The 23,851-nt window shown below is 33.1% G+C and overlaps 1 protein-coding gene across 1 annotated transcript; it reads right to left on the bottom strand.

The window, feature by feature from the left end:
• Positions 1–1,723: 1,723 nt before the first annotated feature.
• On the bottom strand, positions 1,724–23,851 carry LOC109533737 (fatty acid synthase). Its single transcript, XM_048663953.1, has 29 exons — positions 23,774–23,851; positions 23,154–23,306; positions 22,891–23,040; positions 22,029–22,196; positions 19,957–20,157; positions 19,651–19,889; positions 19,341–19,588; positions 19,110–19,281; positions 18,308–18,436; positions 15,941–16,171; positions 15,697–15,886; positions 15,105–15,639; positions 14,505–14,763; positions 14,333–14,432; positions 13,943–14,277; positions 12,744–12,983; positions 11,271–11,423; positions 10,994–11,218; positions 10,466–10,937; positions 8,881–9,047; positions 8,648–8,827; positions 8,421–8,586; positions 8,153–8,363; positions 7,892–8,022; positions 4,073–4,627; positions 2,887–3,146; positions 2,604–2,831; positions 2,295–2,528; positions 1,724–1,886 (listed from the first exon to the last, which is right to left on the bottom strand). The coding sequence occupies exons 2-29, from the start codon at positions 23,296–23,298 to the stop codon at positions 1,779–1,781; spliced, it is 6,432 nt and encodes a 2,143-aa protein (XP_048519910.1). The 5' UTR covers positions 23,299–23,306; positions 23,774–23,851; the 3' UTR covers positions 1,724–1,778.

Here is a 23,851-nt window from a genome sequence, read left to right as displayed (position 1 = left end):
GTGCGCAGTTATATGACCACTTACGCAGACCACTGTGTATTTCACTCAATAAATGTCGATGCAGCAATTAATTACTATATAAGCTGTGCATTGGGCATGAGGAAATTAGTCTTAAGTTAGCAGTTAAGGTAGTTAGTTCGCTGTTGAAAGAATCTATTTTTGGTCTGTAAAAATAAACGTTTTTTAAAAACTAAGTTTTTACGTCCAGAAACAAAATTGCGATATCAACAGGAAATGAACATTTTAATGCATGTGGTCACATGTAAATTACAGTATTTAGTAGAGATTATGTAGATGTAAATATTTGGGTTATTTTTTATTAGTTTTGGGTTGATTAGTATTGGTTGGTTTTAGTTAGTTCGGTTTATTGCTGGATTTCCGTTAATACATTTTCAATAATTTCAATCATAATATTTCGGCTTCAAACTGTTTCCACCGAAGTAGCGAAGAATAGCGAATTTTCCAACATCGGAAGGTTGTTGAAAAAGACATTTTTGAAAGAAATATCGCTTAGAAAAAGTGTTATTAATGGGATAATCTACAACGAAAGTCACTTTTTATTATCGAAATTCAGATACTTAATTATTTATTATTTCCGTGAATTAAACGCGAAATTAAACGGTTATTGTACATATTATCAATAAGAGCAGTTCGAGTTTTAAGTCTTTTTTGCTCAATGTTAGCTAGTCAAATTGTCCACAGTAGACTGCTTTATTATGTAAATTAAGCTTCTTCTGCTGCGAACACACCTTCAATTATTAATGTTTTTCTGCTGTGAATTGCACTCTAAATTGAACGCTTCTTGAACTCTAACTAGGGATTGCTCAGATTTATCAATTTTAAATTTTCTTTCGCTCAGTTTTTCAACTTTAAATGGTCAGGTATTCCTCACAAGCTTTCTTATGTAAAATATGGCTGTTCTACTGCGAACACACATTATTTGCGGATTTTTTAACATTCCAGCAGGACGGTGCTCCTACTCATTAGTTTCTTCCGGTCCAACAATGGTTAAACTAGAGATTCCTGAATAAATGGATTGGCAGAAGGGGACTGTTTTAATGGCCTCTAAGATCAGCTGATTCTGATTTGTATACGAGCCTTAAATAAATGCAAAAAGAGATACAAACAAATCTAAATTTTTGCAAATAGAACCAATAGGAGGTTGAAATATAATTTTAGATAACACAACACAGTTGAATCTGACCTCACAGAATCCGCAATTTCTATTTCATTGTGACAATTTATTGGCTTTATTACAGAATATGTTCCCCCCACTAGGTTTTCAGAACAAACTTGTATCCTCTCATACAATTAGCCTCATTTTTCGAATGGGGAATACTAAATGAAAGGGTAGAACTACTGCAACCTAATGGCGTGATCAATTCTAAGAACTTATCTTTATTTTCTCAACTTTTTCTTATAAAAAAGAACTCAGCTCGAGCTAAAAAATGAATTAATGAGCTATTGATTGTTATACAACTACAAACTTGTATACTTGCTTTAAATGCATATTGTACTATTATAAAACAAAATATCCAAAAGTTGTTTTAGCGTATCAGAAAAATCAATAGTTAGCTTAATATCCCTACAGTAGCTGGTGGTATTTGTTTAAGGAGATTAAAAAATATAGATGAAAAAGAAGCGATAAGGTGAATCTATCAGTTTCTGCTCCGGCAAGCTCCAAACAAAAAAAATGGAATTCATAGTAATAAAATTGCATCAATAGGCAAAACCCATAACAGTTTATTCCGTTACATTGACAAAACCCATAAAATAAATTAAATTAACTGGAAAGTTTCGTTGATATATTCCGCTGTGTCTTTGTTTTTGATGATAGTGCGGTGATCCCCATTGACCAGACGAATCAACGGAATTTGCTTCAGATACTAAAACATAATCAGCAATTAGGTACAAATCTAGGTATTCCTTGTATATCAATATATTAATGAAATAAATTTTAGGAAACATATACGCTGCATGAGTTTAGAAACTAGCTCATGCCAAAAATTCATGAGAAAAAATCACGAGATAGCAAATTCACAAGTAAAACCTGTGGTTTTGGGGAACCCATTCTTACTTAAAATAATTCAACTGGTGAATGGTGTAAGATAGCAGTTACTCGTATCTTGTTTTATTTTACAAGATGCTTAACATTTACGATCCATTAACTACGTGAGCCTTCTGATCATTGATATTCTCTTTTATATGCCAGAATTGTGAAAATATACCAATAGGGACTAAGCGAGTGCGCAGAAAGAAAAAGGTACACAGCTTCCTTGAGCTAATCTACTCACCAGGGTTAAGTCACAATTATCGTACTGACTACAATCGCTCGGTCGAATTAAGTGACTGGTGCCACTAATCAATTCACCATCCGGTCGGAACAGCATCACATCCTGTAGTCTATTACGAAGTAGCAACAAACCCACTTCCAAAGCTTTTTTATCCTCTACATCGGCTTCATAGGAGCTCAAAACGCATGCGATTCTTGCGTTCCAATCCTTAGCAGACTGCAACTTTTTGAGGAACTGAAAAACACTTGAGATGAGAAAACTAACAGCTCCAAATATACCAAGTCATGCTCAACTCAGTTAATTGCATACCTGTGCATCATTGTTAACGAAGATTCTAGTCAACAGATTAACCTCCATCTCAGTCCGTTCGCCCAAGTGATGGATGGCTGATTGTAAAGTTGAAGGTGCACTATCTATAAAGTACAGGTACACCTTTGAATGCTTATTCAAAATGTTGGCTATCTCCGTGGCAAGAACACCTCCCCAAGAGATTCCTACCAAATTAAACGGACCCTCGGGCCAAATCGAACGAATTTGCTAAAAAATATATATTTTTATGAAAAAATCAAAATCACATTAGTCTTATACTTACGGCTGCGTAGTTCTCAGCTAGTTCCTTGATGCTCATGGGAGTACTTGGCAAAACCGCACAGAAGGTGGGCAACAACAGGAACCTAGCTAGTTCTTCTATTTCATTTTCGGTGCTTAGACCGGGAATGATAAATAGTGGAATCAATTCGCGAAGTTCTTGAGGACCTTCAGTGACCAATTGAATTATTTCTGGTTCCTCTGGAGCTTCTTTCACTTGAGCACTTAGTTCCTTTGCTGAACTGGGAAGCATTTGAGCAAGTTCTGAAAATTGTATGCGTTCATGGCATCTAATCATTTTTGTGAACATAAATTTTAAATTGCGTTTGAAGTAGCACATTCAAGAAAAAAAAAACTAAAAAAACCTCAACATAATGGGTCTTTCAACGGACTATTAATTTATAACGGCAATTTATTGTCGCCTTCCTCAGGGTGCTAATTGTTTGTCCATAAGGAGGCAGGGAATCCTCCAGAATATCATTTTTTGTACAGCTTGATGAAATATTTATTCTTTCAGTCACATTGTTTGGTTTTAATTTATTTGTCTTCGATGACACAAAACATTTATTCACGATCAACATGTTTTTGTATAGTATTATTTACACATTAATCCAAGACAAATAAATTGAAACCAAACAATGTGACTGAAAGATTAAATATTTCATCAAGCTGTACAAAAAATGATAGAATATTCTGGAGGATTCCCAGCATTCTTATGGACAAACCATTAGCACCCTGAGGAAGGCGAAAATAAATTGCCGAAAGCTTGGTAGCTAAAATACTTTCTTTCTTCCTTTCACCACTGACTTTCTTTTTTCTCTTCACCACTGACCAGGCCAAATTCCCAAGAAAATCAACCATCTTGCAATTATTCGATATCGGTGAAGAAACTGAACTTAATTCTTATTATGAGATTAATTTATGTCAGGGCATTTTAAATTAATTCAATTTATTACTAAAAGTTAAAATATTTATATTTTAACTAATTTAAATTTATAATATTAATTTACAATACATATTAGGAATCGAATTTCAGTTAGTTGAAAAAATCACTAGAGGTTTGAAAGTAAAATATCTCGGAAACGGTGCAAGATCTGGGTGAGACGACTTGAACTAAGTACATATTTGATGTTTAGAAAATACGTTAGTTGAGGAGCACCCTGTAGAGCAACCCACATTTTTTTACTTACTTTTAAACAGCGCCTGAGTACTTTCCTGCTTGGATTCACTCACTTTATCATTGTTAATCAGAATATTCTTTACTCGGAGCGAAAGAATATTGTCCAATCCAGATAGGACGTCTCCAAACTCCAACTCCTTCAGCCACTGGATATTAAACGTTGGGTATCCCGAATCACTTCGCAATTGGCAAACACCAGAAGCAGTGTTAATAAAGTTGACAAACAGCGCCTTTGGAGCAGTCAGTCTTAAAGCGTTGTCAATGTACTGCACGGTCTTTATGTCGCTGACTTTGGAAACCGAACTAGTTTTGATCTGAGGCAGTACGAACACAGCGTGTATGGGACCCAAGAAACGTACTTCTGACAAAAGTTCGCCTGCTCCTTCCTTAGTATGAGCTTTATTTGGAGCAAAAATGATGTCACAGTTGAAATAGGTCTGTAGCAACGATAATCGTCTATTAATGCAGTTTGACTGTGCTTTGCAATCGGCGGAAACTACAACTTTCTTGGCTCCTCTTAGAACTAACCATTCAGTAATATCAGCCCATTGTTCAATAGTTCCACCTGGAATTAAGTAAAAATGGTTGAAACTCGTTTTATATAGTGCTTCTTCTTTAGATGGCAACATATGGAAAACTTTTTTTCTATTAATTTTTCGAGAAAAAGTTTCTTTATAAAAGTGCTGCGTGTTCTAATTTCCTGGTTTTCCTATTAGAACTACCTGGTTGGAGCTACTTGTCGCATTATTTGCGGGGCAAGTTATCTCAACGCGATATCTTTCCCCGATGCAACAATTTGTCCGCAGACTTTAAATACACCTTGCCATTTATATAGCAGAAATATATATATAACATAAAAATAATATATTATATAGAAGAAAATCGGATCGTGCCCCCTCCGATCCACACACTATGGTGGCAGCTGCAAGGGCAGTTTAATTGAGAGAATTTCAACTTTCTATAACAAAATCGGCAGAAGAATTTGATGTTTATTGCAAAGTCCTAGAAAACGTTTGCAAAAAAGTCACTGACTCGGAGCTTGCACTCGGACAAACACAAATCGTGTTCGGCTATAAAAAAACACCAATTGCTTTACCTCCTGACGTAGAAACTTGCTTGGCTTGGGAAAGCTCAAAAACTCATCCTCAAAGATGGTGAATATCTCACTGATGAAGAAACAATGTGTGTCGTGTGTCATACACCTCACAGTTCCTCAATTACAGGCTGGTTGCAATGCGTCATGTGCAAATTCTGAGCTCATAAAAGTTGCACAAACAGGAATCGTACTAAACTGTGATTCTTTTTTGTTTAAGAATTAGAATTAGTTAAGACAAAATAATCAGATTCAGTTTATTCGCGACAAATTACCACCGGCATTACGAAAATTTTCCCCACAGTACGGCGAGAAAAATCACTAAAATTCTAAATAACGAAGAAGTTTTTTTAATAAGCTTTGAATAAAACGGATATTTTGCGGCAATCGGTCCCGGCCTCCCGCCCTTTATCAACACAAGTTGGTGCATAGAAGTAAAGTACTTTTATTTTTGACATTGTTATGAATATATTAATACATATTATTGAAAATTGTTATTAAAAAAAGTTGATCTAAACTAAAGAATTATATTCAAATATACAATTACAGTCTGCTACCTATTTTTTTGTAAACTTTACTACCGATATCAATCATTTATCTTTTCTATTTGGTATTTCCTTCCACAAAAAAAAAGTCAATAATAAACGGTAGTCTGTTTTTTTTATTTAACTCTTGATGATATTTCAATTATGTAATGTCTGTCTTGTAACATGTTAATAATTAATTAACATAATAATTAATTCAGTTGTAATAATGTTAACGAATATTATTAGCTCGCCCACTTCGCTAATGCCTCAACATATTCGCCTTCTCTGTCAATACAGGAAATTGTTCTAGTAGAAAAGTTTTTCAATATTCTTCTAACCATAACCGGAGTAGGTACTTTGAACCGATTCTGTAATGATTCTTTCCAAATAAGCAACACCTGTGTATGGTGTTTAAAGATGCAGCTTTTGCCTTAAGTTAACTCCGCGAGAAAAAATCGAGTGGCATCAAATCTGTATACCGAGGGGGCCGAAGCATTTTTGAATACCGATGTATAACTCTTCCGTTATAACGATTTTCAAATTTTTGCCTTACATCTACCCTACTGTGACATAGAACATTGTTCTGTTGGAACCATATTTCTTGAAGTTCAAGGAAGGAAGCTTTTTCAAGAAAATCTTGGAATTCGTTCTCTCAAAAGAGTAAATAACAGTTCGCAGTCAAAGAGTTCACGTAACTACACTTAAGTACATTTGCATTAAAGTTGTAGATAAAATAAGAAAAAAATTAAGAAGCAGGATGTTATTGCATGTTCGAATGTAGTTTTTAGTTCTGGTCAACTTTTATTATAAGCCATTTTTCATATTATTAAAAGCTGATGTACTTTACTCTTGCGTAAACTCCATAATTTATGATAAACACCATTCGTAAAGCAAAAAGGTAATATCTGCCGATTCAATTTTAAGCTTCAGAAGATATAACATAACTTTTTTCGTAAAATTGATGATAAGTTGCCCATGACCATGCTAACTTAAGCAAGAACACTGTATATGTTTGAGTCAAAAGGATAACTGAAAAATAGCACATCTGCAGAACGATCTATAAGATATGCATATTATAATGCGAAATCAATAAAACGCATTATGTTTCTCTACTTTCTGTACAAGATAACTTTGAGAGTATGCAAAAAGCACCAAACTACAATGAACCAATTTAAATGAAATTTGCTAGCCTGGTTACACAGATAGCAATTTAAAAGAGTCTGAGCATAATAAGTTTCCATTAACAGTAAAACACTGCGATTAAAAGTAAACAAAATCAGCACAATCTAAATTACGGGGTTAGTGTGTTCCTAAGAAAATTTTATAGCAGGAAAATGCAAAACTTTGCCCGAGCAAAAGTGTTAGAATTGTTTTGTGAATCCGTGGTAAGTAAGTAAGGTAAGTTGTTTCTGTAATTGCACAAACCCTATTTAAATTCTTCACATATCCTCTGCTTGAAACGTAATGAAACAGTGAAAAGAAAATAACGTTTCCGTATTTTATAAGCAAAGTTAAAGAATCATATTAAGCTAAGCTAGAACAGAAATGTAGAGGGTGAGCCAAATCTGACATATTCCTTTTCACGTTCTATTTGTGTAGCAGATAAAGAAATCTGATATGGGTGTTTGAGTCTCCATTTATGACAAAAATGATGACTAAAAATGTATTTCACAGTATCAATATATCTAACAGTTTCAGAGATACAGACAGCGTCTCTTGCAGAATTCTGCACTTTTTCCAAAGCATTATTTTACGTGGAATACAATGCTTTACGACTTTAAGCAAGCGAATGTTTTCAGTATATTTTTAAGTAGGATGCTGTATATTTTATCATATTTGACGCAAACTTGAAAGTTTCCTATTTCAGGCTCAAGTTAAATATGATTTTGAAAATGGTTCCCCTGTGCAGTTTTTTCATTTTAAGATCGTTTAACTGAACTCGTTGACCAGTTCGTTCAAAATAGTACCGAAAGCTTTTCGAGCCCTTTAGAATAAATATAAAATTTATTCTGCCCACCATTTAAAAGAACTTTTCACGATTGACATGCCACTTCTTGGACGAAGTGCCGTTGAGACTTTCGTTTCGGATTGGACTCTATTACGTATTAAAGTAATCATTTGAATCAACTGGTCTTGCTAGTAATGCAAGAAAGCTCATTATTTGCTTAATAAACACATTTCATTAAATATGTAATTAATTCGGCCTTACCATATATCCAGTATGAGCTCTTGGTGTGGCAAATAAACTGATTCGGTCTTTTAACATTCAGCTTGCTAAGAGGAACATTGTTTTCTAGGTTTAAAAGGGCTTTTCCTATATTACTGGCTTTCTTGATATTGCTGAAATTGCATAATGTTTTTTATTAATAAACCTGCCGAAAAAGATTATAATAATACAAATTCATCAACTACTTCTACGGATTTCAACAACAATAATCAACAAAATACAAGGAAATTTCCTGCTACGTACTTCAATATTGTTCCCACGTCTTGATTATTATAGACGATTCGCCAAATCGGTGTGACCACACGATTTTCAATTGCACCTTCGATTAGTTTCTTAATATTTTCCTTAACTTCATCTTCTTGAGCCGCAATGTTCAAGTCAACTGCGTAAAACGAAACGTTGCGCAAGAAGGGAAACATACCTATGCTGTTGTTTTCTTCCAAGTCATATTTTCCTGAAACATAAACAAATCGTTTGTCTGCAGGAAATAATTTCCTTTTTTTGGAATTACCTATTTGCAAAAATTTGCCGAAATCCGCAATGCACGCTAGTGAGGCTTGCAATAAACTTCCCGAAACGCAATTGAGAATTATATCTGCTCCTCGGCCTCCAGTAGCCATCAGCAGGTGTGGCTCAAAAGTCTGATTGTCGGAACTAAAGAGTTGCCGATCAGATAGCTAAAAATTTGGTTCTTATTACAAGATTCCTAGGGATAAATGATACTTTTATGGTACGAACAGTTCTAAATTTCTTTTTAATGTACTCTCGTTGTTGATCTGTAGATACAGTTGCATAAATAGTGCATGCATATTGATGAGCTATTGCAATAGCAGCCATGCCAATCGGTGAACACGCAGCATGGATCAGCACAGTATTTCCGGATTTCAATTCTCCTTTGATACACAAAGCGTGAAAAGCCTGGAAATTTTATATTTTAATACTAGACATTGCTTCTCAGCCATTCTTCTTACAGCAGAAAATGCATAGGGCACAGTTGCAGCGTCCTCCAAGCTCCAGTTTTGCGGAATAGGCCAGTTCAGAATTGGATCCGGTACCAAAGTGCAAGTATCTTTGTCTAAAGTAGCTAGGCCCATGATTCCAGAACCATTGTTTAGAGTACCCGAATAATCGATGTTACCTACACGAGTAAAATGAGAATTGCAAAAATTCCTCTTTCAGATAGCAACAATAACAAATGAACAAAGAAAGTCGTCATTCAATAAATTAAAAACTCCCTTTTTCCTTAAAATTCATAATTTTTTCTGTGGCAATAAAGCATATTTTGATTTGATTTGACATAAATCCATCCACTTTAAAATTTAGAATTCTTCATTGTTACGGTCGACATTACAATGCAATGATACGATCTAAAATACAATATAAATCGAAAATAATATATAGTAAAGAAAGAGGTTACTAAAAATTTTGAATTGTTTTCTAATATGTATTTTAGATAAATGATAAAAATATATTAAATTTATTAATTTTTGAAATATATTCCCTTTCCGAAATCTCACAGTTTTCAATTAATTAAAAACGCAATTTTAAAATATTTTTTTATATTCTGTGCCTTCAAATACAAATTCTAGCTTCTAATAAATTTTAGAAAACATATTTTATTAAAACAAACTAAATATTAAAACGTTTTTACCATAAATTTGATTATATTTCTTTTAAAGACATAGACATACGTTGCGAAATGCATCTAAAATGTATCATTGTTTATTTAGGAAACAACAATATATTTCCTTTGACAGGAGATTTAAAAACATTTAATTATAATAATTTTGAATTCAAGTTTAAAATATTACTTGAATAATCTGCACCGGATATTTTTCTGCTTTATAAGTTGCTTGATTAGATATCCATAATTTCCATTTCGTTATTTAAGTTTTTGCAAAAGTTAGACTGTTTATTTGGCAAATACAAGGAGTTTCATGACCAAAGGGCATTGTTTTAACCACGTATTCTGCTGCGAAAATAACCCTAGTTTGCCTTATAAAAGATAGCTCAAAAATGCACCTTTACGGGTGAATTGAGAAATGGTTATAATTATAATTATAATATATTAAGCATTAACGAATAACAAGGAAATAAACTTCTGACAATTTTAATAAGACTTCGGAAATCAAATAAGCAAATCATTGCCAGAATATTTAGTTGAAAAATTGGAATAGAACCTGAATGAAAATATATCAATTTACTTTAAAAAACCTTACCTTACGGATATATTATCATTTATAGAACGAAAATGCGTATTTTTGCATTTTCGCCAAAAAATCTTCCAAAAGTTAATTGATCTCTTTGCTTTAAAAATACCTAGTACCTACCTATGTCACGATGAAAAGTAATAAGTCTGTACGTTTGCATTTAAGTTTTTCACATTGGTATTAGAAACACTTTATGCTACGATTTAAAATATGTTATGTTACGACAGTACAAATATAATCGATTATTATAATATATAATCGGTATTTGCGTTTTTAGTCCACTGAGAACTCAAGAATTTCTTTTTAGAAAAGGAAGCTTTTAAAATAACAAGTTTATTGTCCATACCTAATTCCTGTGGTTTTTCAGTTCCTGTATTAATGGTCTCGTCCCTCAAATTGAGCCCTAAATAACTGATGGTCTTATTGTTAACAACGTTGTTTGCCGTTGAATCGTTAAAAATGTTTTCTTTAAATGTCACTGGAATCGAAAGATATGCGTTCATGGCTCCGTCCTTCACAATAGACAAAATTAAATCTTTGGAGTAAAGGGCCTTCAAGTCCACATTTGCATTTTTGTCCAAATTCACCAGGACTCTTACTTTGTCCATATTGTTGTGTGATTTTAGCTCCTGCAAGAAATTGTTAAATCCCTCTAAAGGAATTAAGGATGTTGAGAGAAACACTCTTTTATTTGGGGATGAAACATTTTCCACCGCTTTGAAAAGCTCTGTTACCCAGGGAACAGAAGAACGCTTTAGGTCGTTTAAACTCAAAACATCCCCTTTCACATTGACAATGATTACTTCAGGTTCTATGGCCTAAAATTCACATCAGTTTAGTTAGAGGATACAAGTAAATTGTTATTAAATAACACCTTTCTTAAAATCGAATATTGTTGCCCCTGATGGGTAAAGTTAGCAACTTCAATAACATCTGGGTGAGATAAAATATTTTTATCCATCTTTGCCAACAAGAATGCATGAGAGGAAGAGACAATTTTAGCCAATTCCGCACTAATTGGTCCGTTGTTGATTATTAATAAGGGATACGCTGTCTGAACGACTACTTGCCTAGCATCACTTACAGTCACAATATTGGGCTGCAAAGTTCGAGTTTTTAAATACTGCATTGTATCATTGACAAACACTTACATTTAGTTTGGTGTATTGATTCAATGCCGAATTAATATATTGCAAAAGAGGGTTTGTGCTTGCAAGTTCCGTAATCATAACATTCGAAATGTACTGATCGGAAAAGTTCGCCAACATCAGCTCCAGTGCCATGCAAATACCCGTTTCCATCCTCTGAAAAATCGCAAAGTACACAAATCGATCGCTTATGAACTCGCATGAATATGATTAATTGTAATAACTACAACGTGAAAATTAAATATTAGCAATTAATTCGCTGATCAGAAGATGTTGAAATCAGTAATATGAATGGGATTTTTTCTTATTCCAAAAATTATTTGTCCGCTTAAGCCGCGAAAAAATTGCTTCCATGTTTTAATTATCGGACAACAAAAAACGCTTAATTTGAAATCAGTAACGATACCACAAGAAAACTAGTGAGGATGAGAAAGCACTTGAAATATTCCCCGTTGAAGACAAAACCTATAAATCAGTTCCTCATCCAGGGGTCTTCACAACTCCAAAAAGAAGAATGCATTATAGCAAGGGAAGCCGCAGTATGGAATGGGAGAAAATTGTATGAACTGATTATGTTAGAAGCTGCTAGGAGACAGATAGTGGGTCTTATTATAAGTAATATAATAAACGCATGAGAGAAGGTTTACTCCACATTTCCCCTTCAGCTTGTAGAAATGATTTTCCTCCATCTGCTACAATTCTATAGGTAAAAAAAATAATAACTGAAAACTTGAAGTTATTTATTGCTATTTAGGCTGCGAAAAGAAACAATAACGCTAAGAAAACCTCCTGAGATTTATATTCTCGAAAAATATGTAACAAATATTTTGCTCATTATTGCAATGCAGCTAACCAATTAAATGAAATCTAGGTGATAAGGAGCATAGCAAACACTGTCGAAAATACGACAATTGAGAGATCCGGACAAGTTGATAGCGACGCAAATGCCTCAATTCATAGAAGAAGGGCCAAAACAGCTTAATTTGAAACACAGAAAATCTAGGAAAATTTAAAAACATACTACAAATATCATCCACTGGTATCCAGAGCAAAATAACAATAAAAAACACAAATATTTCAAAGTAAGAAATATACAAGAACTCTATCTTCAACCTCCATAAAAGAATTCGAAAGCCCGAGGCCAAAAAATAAGAAGTCGCGTGTCACTATTAGAAAATTAGAAAATAAGAATGGAAATCCTGTACGAAAGGTGAAACGGAAAAAATGTAAAGTGGAAACAGTATGAGCAAAAATATTTGACATACAGAGACGGAGCAGAAAAGATAAATCACTTAAATCTGATTTCATAGTTCGAGGAAAGCGACTGCAAGGTAAAAGCGCGACGGCAAAACATTAGGAGACACCTTGATAGTAACATTAGCGGTAATCCCCTTTACACGAAGGAAAAAAAATAAAAACTGTTTACTTCTCGTTAAAGGATCAGGATCCCATCTCGATAGAAGCATGAATACTTACAGGGTACTCTGAGTTATTTAAGGGCACATACTCTACGGAATCGATGTACATTTTCTTTGTTTCTCTTTCGAGAGTAACAGCTTCCATGCCGATGAGTTGCAAGCCCTCAGTTGAAAGTATTTTGGTTGCATAGATGTAATCTACCTTCAGATCAATTTTCTCACTGGGTAAAAGCTGTTGATCTATGCAAACCTTCTGGATAGTTTTGGGGACAAATATATCTTGATCCCGTTCACCACACTGCAACAATTTATTATTTTCTTAATATACTTAAGTCTACTGTAAAACATATTTTGTGGAGAGTTGGAATAAAGACAGGGTTGCTTGAATAATAAAACCATAAAATGAAATCACAATGCAAGAGTTAAAAGCATTTTGGCAGTTAGACTGAAAAACAACGTTACCGCTTGCAGTTTAAGTTAGTGAATATAAGGGAATATTTCTTATTAGATTAGATTAGATAATCTGCAAAAATGCATTAGAAAGCGCCGCCAAAAATATTAAAATGTTATCAATTTTTAATTTAGAAAATGCTAAACTTGATATAATCTTACTCTTGATTTACTTCGCAAAATTTTAAATGTTTGGGCTGCCAAAATACTCCACCAAAATTTAACAAAGAGCAAAAAATTTATTTTCTATAAAACCAAGTAAAGAAGTATGTATAGCAAGTAAATGTTCAATCCAGAAAGTATTAGCTTAAGATGAGCATTGCAGCAAGCAAGATGAAAATTTCAAACATTGTTTGTTAAAATACGAGATTGCAATTTCTAATTATCATGATTGAGTTGCTTCAGCTCTTCAAAGAAACTAGAATGGTCTCAAACCAGCTTACTTGAAAATCTGATAAACGAAAATGAATGTTCCATATCGTAGGGTAAGTCCATGTTTTTAAAGCTTATAAAAAAGTTATTCCATGTTAAAATTATTTTTGTTCGTGTTTACTTCAAATTATTGTAGAAAATCTTCTTTTGATAAGCTTTAATTATCAGTGTCTAATAACGTTTTGACCCAGGAAATGCACGCTTAAAATATTTGTAGTCCACTTGGACTGTCCTGTAAAAACACGTTTCATAATTTAGAACCACCCAATTTGTCTTCACTGCTTCCGAATAATATAAATATGTCTATCAAATATTTAAAATTTTAAGTAAAAAACACCAAAAATTATAAATTGAAGTAATGGAAAATATAATTACTTGAAACAGATGTTGCTGGATCATAGCTTCCAAAAACATTGTCCACTTATTGTTCCATTGAATAGAAGTAGAAGAACCTTCTTCAGATAAAACCAAGCTTTTAATGGACTTGAACAAGCCCGAATATTTATGACCTCGATGTTGCAATTCACTATAAACATCACTTCCCAAAAGTTTAACGTGATCTCCATCAATTTTTATGTTGTTTGGCTCTACCATGAATTTTTCGTTTGCTTGTGGGAAAGTCATCCTTCCGGTAACAATAATATCCTTGTTCGAAGAGATTTCAAATTCGCCAGATCCCTTTTGAACCATTCCATGTAGTGGAACAGACCCTATCATATTAATACACTGATGGGACGGAGTTAATAGAAATTTATCCGGACATACCAATTTTGGGGATGGTGAGTGTTTTTTTGAAATGCAAATTCTCAAAAACGATTTCTTTGCGTTCAGTGCTGATGTTTGCAACCATCTGATAGGCAATATTCTGGAAAAATAATAATAATCTAGTATTTTTAGCTGAAACTTGGAATTGAAAATTGAAATTTATCACACTTACCAAGTAAAAACTGCAGGGTAATATAATATCGTCATCCAGTTGATGGCCAACGCATTCACGAAATTCTTCACTGTTAAGCGTCACTTGCAAATCGATAATACTGAATAAGGAATGAAGCTTGTCTTCTAGACCAGTTCTCCACATTTCAGTGTGATTCCAATGCACCAGCGAAGCCAATGAGTGGGTACCTCTTCCAACTGGATACTGTACGCGTGGGTAAATGTTTGCAATGGAAAGATCCATACCCGCCAAGTACATTCTAAAATTGTAAATAAACATGGATTCATTACAACCTTAGTTTAATTTGTTCTGATCATACGTTTATTATTTTACTGTGAAAAGCAATTTTCAGGTTCTTCAACTTAAGAATATGTTGAAACCAAAAAATAAAAAACTCTGATGCAACTGTAGCGATTTCCAAAAATGATGAAAAAGAAATAGGGAATTCAAAAATAAATTAATAATTCTCTTAGTAGTTAATGAATAGACTTTGACATATTTTCAATACCTCCATTTTTTATTTATACTTAATATGCTAATATGCGATTGTGAGTGTATCCAGTCGGACACCTGCATTGAAAACATTAAATCTATACTCACTTTCCTAATGCTGTTAACAAAAATTCGACAGCACTCTTCGAACCTCTTTGAGTAAGTGGAATGTTGGTACAACCAGATTTCACTGATCTCTTCAATATGGCTTGCAACAGACCATGGGGAGCAATTTCAATCAGAATGGCATCTTTTGGAATATGTTTCAACCCCTCTTCGAAATATACGGAGCTGAGCAAATTGTTCGTATGGTATTCTGCTGAAGAATGTAGGGCCAGCTCGGTGTTCCAGTTCTCTTCCAGATTAGATGTAGAAATCCACTTGGATGATCTTTTAACTGGTGTGCGGATAATTTCTTTCAGATACTTGAGAACATAGGGCGCAGCCGGTTTAATGTACTGGCTGTGATATGCGATATTGGAAACGTTCACCAATCGGGCAAATGTTCCTTGTGCTTGTAGTTCTGCAACGAATTTCTCCATGTCTTCGCGAGGGCCGGAAAGTGTGGCGCTGTCTGGGCCGTTATGACACGCCACCTCAATAGTAGGGGGCAATTTGTTCTTGATGGTGTTGTATCCAACTCCTTCGAAATTCAAACATTCCATAGTTCCTGAGCAAGAAAAAATGTAAATTTTCTTACCAATAGCAGCCATCATTCCAGGAATTAACTTGGCCTCAAGCGAAGCTCTTCCTCTTGAATACGCCGCTAAAATCATTTCTTCGGCAGTAACACATCCATCAGCATAAGCACAACCCAGTTCTCCTACTGAGTGTCCAATAATTCCATCTGGTACTATACCCACAGCTTTGAGGATATCAGTTAGTCCAATCTGAAGGTGCGTTAGAGTTTAAAAAATTGTTTTTCTATCGAGAAATGAGTTTACCTGAATGGCAGCGATCCCCACAAATGAATGCAGAATATTGTCAAATACAGTTTTGTCTGATGTTGAAATAATGTGCTTCAAGTCGATGCCTTTAGTTTGCAGAATATTGTGGCATTTATCAATTGCAGCAGCAAAGGTAGGAAATTTCATCAAGTCACCTACCATACCGCACCATTGAGATCCCATTCCAGAGAACACAAACCAAATGGGCCGCTTTGTTCCTTGGTGATACTGGAATATTAAATATAATTAAATTACCAAGATGTAAAGTATAGCCTGCAAGATAAATATATATTAATGTAGAAAACAAGCAGTTCTGAAATATTCACAAAGCTTTATTTGTATGTTATTGTTATTTTGTTCGTTAAAAAAGTTTGAAATTCTCAAAATTCTTCTACTAACAACTTTTTTAAACGAAATAATGAATATAACCCATTACAAACATTTCTATTCCGTAAAACGTAGTAAAACGAGTATCGTTTATTTCATTACGTTTCGGCGGGACAACAGCGCCATCATCAGATTTAAAATTTACACAAACTACAAACACCAATTCACAATTAAAACATGTTGTATAAAAACTATAATTTATAATGCGTTAAAACATTCACCAGTTCTTGAGGGAAAAAATCCTTCCTTTTGGGAGAGCAAAACATTTGAAAAACTTACCTCATAATTGGTAAACCTTACGTTCTTTTAGGTCTTTGCCTTCTTGAAACCTTAAATTTTTCTGAATTTTCAAGACATTTGACAAGAAACAGTGAAACTAAATTTTTTTGTATATTGTTCATTTCGTTACGTTTCGGCGAGACATCAGCGCCATCATCAGATTTTAAAATTCATTCAAACTACTAACAAGCAAACCATTTGAAAAACTTACCTCATAATTGGTAAACATTATATTCATTTAGGTCTTTGCTGTCTTGAAACCTTCAATTTCTTTGAATTATTATAGACAGGAATCTAAATCTAAATGAATATAATGTTTACAAATTATGAGGCAAGTTTTTCAAATGTTTTACTCTCCCGAAAGGAAAGTTTATTTTTCCTCAAGAACTAATGAATATTTTCACACTTTATAAATTATAGTGTTTGTACAACATATTTTAATTGTAAATTGGTGTTAGTAGTTTGAATGAATTTTAAAATCTGATGATGGCGCTGATGTCTCGCCGAAACGTAACGAAATAAACAATATACAAAAAAATTTAGTTTCACAGTTTCTTGTCAAATGTCTTGAAAATTCAGACAAATTTAAGGTTTCAAGAAGGCAAAGACCTAAAAGAACGTAAGGTTTACCAATTATGAGGTAAGTTTTTCAAATGTTTTGCTCTCCCTAAAGGAAGGATTTTTTCCCTCAAGAACTGGTGAATGTTTTAACGCATTATAAATTATAGTTTTTATACAACATGTTTTAATTGTGAATTGGTGTTTGTAGTTTGTGTAAATTTTAAATCTGATGATGGCGCTGTTGTCCCGCCGAAACGTAATGAAATAAACGATACTCGTTTTACTTCACACTTTGACTGAGAGCCAGGAAAGATAAGAATCTAATAATAGTTTCTTATAATACTCCTTTTTTAGATATATTTTATTGTAAAGCTCAACATTTCTCACTAGACAATTCTACTTACTAATTGAAATTTTCGCATACATTTTAAGCACGGCTGTGTCGTGGATCCGCACAAGGTGATTTTTGTTGTTCATTATTGATTGTTTTCATTATAGGTTTTGATGAGAAAATTTACTTTTTATGGAAGAAAAAATCATAATTAAATTGTAAAAAAACGGGTAAAGATATTCGATTCTAAGATTTTTAGAGACTTCAAACTACAGGCAAAATATCTAATAATAAAATAAATAATGTAAATATAAAAAGGTTTGGTTAGAATTGAAAAGCATTTTTCGTTTAATTTCCAAGATTTCTGTTCAAAGTTTGAACGAGGAAAATTTTGTTTTTAGAGCCATAGTTCTAACAACACAATAAGTTGAAAATCTGTGATTTGTAAAAGCATTTTTAATTGATTTCCTATCTTAAATTGAAAATCGAAATTAAGTGTTCATAAGGCGCTTCTGCCGATTTAATAAATATTTTTCATCAGTAAAATTATGTCTCTAGATCTAGTCTACCAACATTTTTCGATTATTGATCATAAATTGAAGCTTTGCAAAGTCCAAATCTGGTCGTGTGTCATTAGTAGAATTAATTTTATAAGAAACACAATAGATCAAAGTCGGGAATCTACAAAAACAAAATATACCAATATGACGCACCCTTAAATTCAACAAACATTCGGTTGCTTCATGAATCAAGATGAAAACGATTATTTAATTTACAGATCTCAAACAAAAAATACACATACTTACTTCAACCTCATGTTTCGGTTCGTCGGCTCCCACCAATGTATATCCGCGATAAAGATGGCCCAAAATCGGCATTGCAAACAAGTCTTGAGAAAGTTGGATGAACTCCACATCAGTACTTTTATCTTTGAACTGGAAATGTATTAAAAATATGTTAGAATATGGAAATTCCCAACCTCTCAAAAAAAAAAGCAAAGATGTTGTAGCGTTCTTAGAATGGCCAAAGAAAATGTTAATTTAATTATAATTATTATAATTATGATGACGTAGGGTATTTAAAAAGCATATAAATAAATGGCCAAATATTGTAATAACAAACAAAATAAAAATTCAGTAATAATAATGACTTTAAAAGGGACTCAAGGTGAAGAATGAACGCTAACGCTATTACTGTTTCATTCACAATCAAAAATAAAATAGAAAGTAACATTAATGAAATTGTTCCGATGATTTCATTTAGCAACAATAGGAATTAATTTGCTTATAAAACATTCAAAGAGAGCTGTAGAAATCTTTAACACCTACTGATGCTGAAGGAGGGGGATAAACAAGAACATAAGATATATTCCTATCTATTATTAGACCTTTTATTCCTGTAGTGTTAAAGACCTGGAAAAAAGAGGAATACATTTTTAGTGTCTTCAATTCTAACGGCATTCGCTGTGGTTGGAATTTGCTGTCTTTGTGAAAGATCCGAAGAAACTAAATACAGAAGATGTTCATTTATTTTAAAAGAATAAGACAATTATCAAAAATTATTTAATATTTTAAAAAGGTTTCAACTTCATAAAACATGTATATATACCTGCTGCAAAATGTCCTTGATTCCATCTTCAGTCCTCGTGGATGCAACTACTAATTTGGGAATATCTTCGGATATACTGCGCTTATTTTGTGGATTGGCCTTAAGCAACAAATGTCCATAATACGAGTTTAATCCCAAAGCATTAACGGCCGCATATTTTGGATTCCACTGTCTGTATCAGTCAAGATGAATCAATCAACAAATGCCACAATTAATAACAACGAAATTTACCTGTTTTTGGAAACAACCTGCAAATTTCCATTCAAAAGTCCTTTGATATTAGGATTCGCATTTTCGAACTGAATCGTTGCTGGAATTATGCCTTGTTCCATGGCAATTAGAACCTTAGCAATGGAAAACATGGCAGCTGAAGCCTCACTGTGTCCAGTGTTGGTCTTCACTGATCCAATTAAAAGCGGATTGTTCCTCTTCTTGCAATATGCTCTTTCCAGAGCATCCAGCTCCTTTTCGTCTGTGACCTGTAAGCGTATGTTAACTTGCCTCTTGTACTTGCATAAATTGCCGTTGGCTGATCACTTACTTTATGGCCGCATCCATAGGTTTCTACAAATTCAACTTCTTCCGGCTTTACATCTATTTTTTCATAGAACTTTGAGATAAAATCCACCATGTTCGGAACCGAAAGATTTTGTATGTTTCCTTCACGATTACCGTCAAATAATGTTTCAACATTAACTATGCTTGCATAAGACCGTCTCGCGTCAGAAGCCTTCTGAATATAGAGGACAACTACCCCGTCCGATCGAGTATAGCCTTTGGCTAAAATTTCGTTAATTTATAATGAAGGTTTTCAGCTTCAATGTAGCTTAGTTAAATTTTATATTACCGTCGACATCGAATGCTTTGGTGCTTCCGTCTGGTGACAAAAGGCCCATGTCCGAATATAGCCATTGAAATTCGGCATTTAGGGCTAAATTAGCAGTTCCAACGATAACTGATTCACATTGGCCAGTTCTAATGGCATCATAAGCTAAACGAATCACTTCGATTCCACTGATCCAGTTGGCATCATACGCTACACTAGGACCTAAAATAACAGTATCAGAAAGTAAGTAAGTAGTTAAGCCTAACTAACAATGGCATAAAGATTAAAAAATTATCCAAAATACTGAAAGATTTTTGACGTTGTTAGCAGTTCGTTGATGGACTAAATAATTATTCTCAGTAGTTAAATATTAGCCTCTTGTGCTTGTTCCTCTAGTTCAATGGGCCAAATGGAATTCTTAATTTTGCGTTTCGGGATTGCAATTAGTTAATGTTATCTGATGTTTTGCTTGTGGTTTCAAACCTATCAATACAATTTATTCTTTTTCTATGTTGGTTAGTCGCATAATAAATATCTGCTAAATCCGAATCAATAAAATACACTGACAAGTACAAAGTTTTAAGAAACCCGCGAATTTTACCAAGTTTGTAACTTTACCTGAATGCCGTAATTTAATTTTCCATAATATTTTTAAAAAATTGGATTGGTTTTACAACTGCAGTTTAGCTAAATATGTTCGTCTCCTAGTATCAGATCAAATTATTACCAGAGCCGTAAGATTTAGATTTTTTATTAGGAATCGATAAAAATATCGGAATAATTATTAAGAAATTTTTGTTTGAACATCTCGAACATTTTATTTTGCTAATGAGGTGCTGTTAGAAATATGTCTTAACCTTTAAAAACTTACAATCAAAACTGAAAATGTAAGTGTATCTCAAAGTTCAACTGTTTCGATCTCAAAACTAGTTAGAAAAACAAAAAATATTAGATGTTTTCTGATCGTGATGAGCGTCTAAACGAATGTCTTTGTGTTAATAGACTTTATCAGAAGGTTATTAATTCTAGAGAGATTTTCAGGCTATTGTATTTTTTATCGTGAAGCTCATAGAACTTCCAGTTTATAAAGCTGTTTAATAGAGAGCGAATGTAGTATTTGAAAAAGCTTCGGCAAAATTGTAAATTTTTTTGTTAAAACAGCTCAAAAATCGTGCCGATTGATACGAGCATGGTTGTTTCTAAATAATCATCAAATAGTTAATTAAATTCAATAGAATAATCTAATCAATTACTATTGCTTGACTATTTGCTTTATTTTCGCCGCCAGATCTTTACCTTTTTTTCATCTTAAATATTCTTATTGTTTTATATTTTATTTAAAAACCAATTTTCATCATTTGATGAAATTCGTCCAGCATTAGGAATTAGCAGACTTTTTACCAGTTGATCTTTTTTAAATTCATTTACATAACACTCTGTATTATTGAATATTCGGTGTATTGCTTTGGAAGCGTAATTTTAATTAATCCGTTTTATTTTGTTATCAGTTTTTTCTTCTTTACTTAGTTACTTGTTCCTTGCATTGTTTTTGTTTTTAGAATATATTATTTTTAGTTTAACAGTGTTAAGAATAATTTTTTTAAATAAACTGTATCACTATTTCTACCATCATCATCAGTGCGAAATTTTAATGAAAAATTTAAACATGTTACTACATGTTACTTTTGGAACCTAATACCAAAGGGGAACTATAACATTGTAACCAGTTACGGGAAAATAACCGTTTAGCACACTAGTTTCAACTCTAGTTTGAAGTAGGTACCATTCCAATGAATTATATATTGAGTGCTAATAACTTTTACACTTGAGGAAACCGAACTGGAACCTTTCCCATTTCCAATACCGTATAAATTTGCGTATCTTAAACCTGTTTAAATTTAGGTAGGATCGGAAAGATTCTACGTCGGTTTTCTCAATTGTTAGTTAGCAACTACTTTCAATCCCCTTCATTTACTTTTTAGGTTGACGTAATAATTAATCCTATATTATTTAATGGATAAAAGAGCAATAACTGTTTTAAACAGTGTTTTGACTTGAATTATTTAACACCTTAAACATTTAAGCGTACCTACCTTTCAAATTTAGCCAATATGATACCCTGTTGGGCATCATAGCTCTGGAGTGTCCAGTGACTCCAAATCCTGACACGATGGACTCCAGAAACAGATTATCATTTTCACCTATTGCCGATCCCATAAACACTCCAATCCTTTTTCCTTTGACTTCGGTCGGGTTCACACCTAAAGAAAATATTTGAAAATTCAAGAAATGTATTTAAAACTGCGAATTGTTAAAATATATAAAAACAAAATATAAAACTTTTGGAATTGCTTTCTCCTTGTGAAAGGAATGAAATTTCGAAACAACCGAAAAATATTTGCTTCAGAAATACTAAACTTCAAAAAAACGAAACTTTGCGAATTCGCTCATATTTCTTTCTCAAACAGACCTGCTCGAAAGCTAATTCCAGCAAAGTCGGAAAATTTAAATAATTCTTTTCATTTAGACGCACTGATTTTTTCGTAGTTTTAATTTTACGAGACTATAATTTCTTTTCGGTTACACAAATTTATAATAAATTGTCACAAACATTGTAAGCGTCCAATATTGTATTATTCAATTTTGTTAACAATCCCCTGGTTTTCAGTCAAAGTTTCAATCTGTTACTTTATATCCCCATTTCGGTCTTGAATCATCATCAGGTAAAAGTAATCACGTTTGTTGCAAAAAAAAATCGTTTTCCTTACATTTGCTACTGTTAGATATATGCAATTTCAAGCAAGCTTGCATCAAAGTTGAACGAAAGAACATTTTTTTAAATTGACGAATTGTATGAGTTCCATTTGGGCGCTTGCGAAAATTGCTTGCGACTTAATCTTGGATAAGGTTGTACATTTAAAACCCCTGATATCTAAATAATTTCAGTTAACATACCCGCATCTATAAGGGCTTCGAATGTACGTTCCAGCACCAAACGTTGCATGGGATCCATGAAAGTACATTGTTGTCGATGGATTCCGAAATAGGCATTATCAAAATATTGAGTGGACACAGTTCCCACTTTGTTGCTTACTCCTCTTTCACCTTAACATAATGCTTAAAATTAGTGGGTGGATTTATAAAAGGCGATTGAGAAATATTTTGTTAAATTAATAAATAATAAAGCATAAAAGTAGTTCTTGATTTGGAAAGTCTACCTTGCCTCCAACGCGTGCCAACCAAATCCTTATTGTCCAGAAGGTTCTTTTGAAACTGTTCAATATTTATCGACTCTGGAAAATATCCACCTATACCCGAAATGACAACATCTTCCTTCACCAGAATCATATCTTGGGCTGGCATGATTTTAGCTATACACGAAATAAAAACATTAAATCAGCCTTGTAATATTGAATTTATTTTAAACACATTTTCCATAATAACATTTTATAATAGTTTTAATTTTTGTAATCAATCAATAAGGTGCATATCTATTTTTTGTAATATACACAGTTCCTTAAATATTAAGTAATAATAGAAGATATTTTCTTTATGGAGTGCACTTTTTCGATTCTGCACTTCTAAACGTTAGGACACTGTTGGATTCTAAAATCCGAAAACATATTCATTTAATTGCTTTGAACCGGTTTGCTCTATACTCAGTTTTGCTCTCATGTTGTTTATTATGTGGATTATTTCCGCTTGTTAGCCCTTATTAGTGAGGATTGTAATTATTTTACTATATAATTACAATTACTTGTTAATAAGCTAGTAGATATTCTATGTGGATATTATTATTGGACACTTCAATAAATCTATACAAAAGCAAACTGCTCACCCACTGCAAATTATAACTTCACTACACTGAATTAAGAATTACCTCGAAATGGCGAAAACAAAAGGAAATTTCTGTGCT

Source organism: Dendroctonus ponderosae, unplaced genomic scaffold (genome assembly GCF_020466585.1).
Source record: "Dendroctonus ponderosae isolate FM_Combo_2020 unplaced genomic scaffold, Dpon_F_20191213v2 Dpon_F_20191213_1, whole genome shotgun sequence".
In the NCBI taxonomy this organism is placed as follows: Eukaryota; Metazoa; Arthropoda; class Insecta; order Coleoptera; family Curculionidae; genus Dendroctonus; species Dendroctonus ponderosae.
This window is presented reverse-complemented; position numbering and strand designations above follow the sequence as displayed.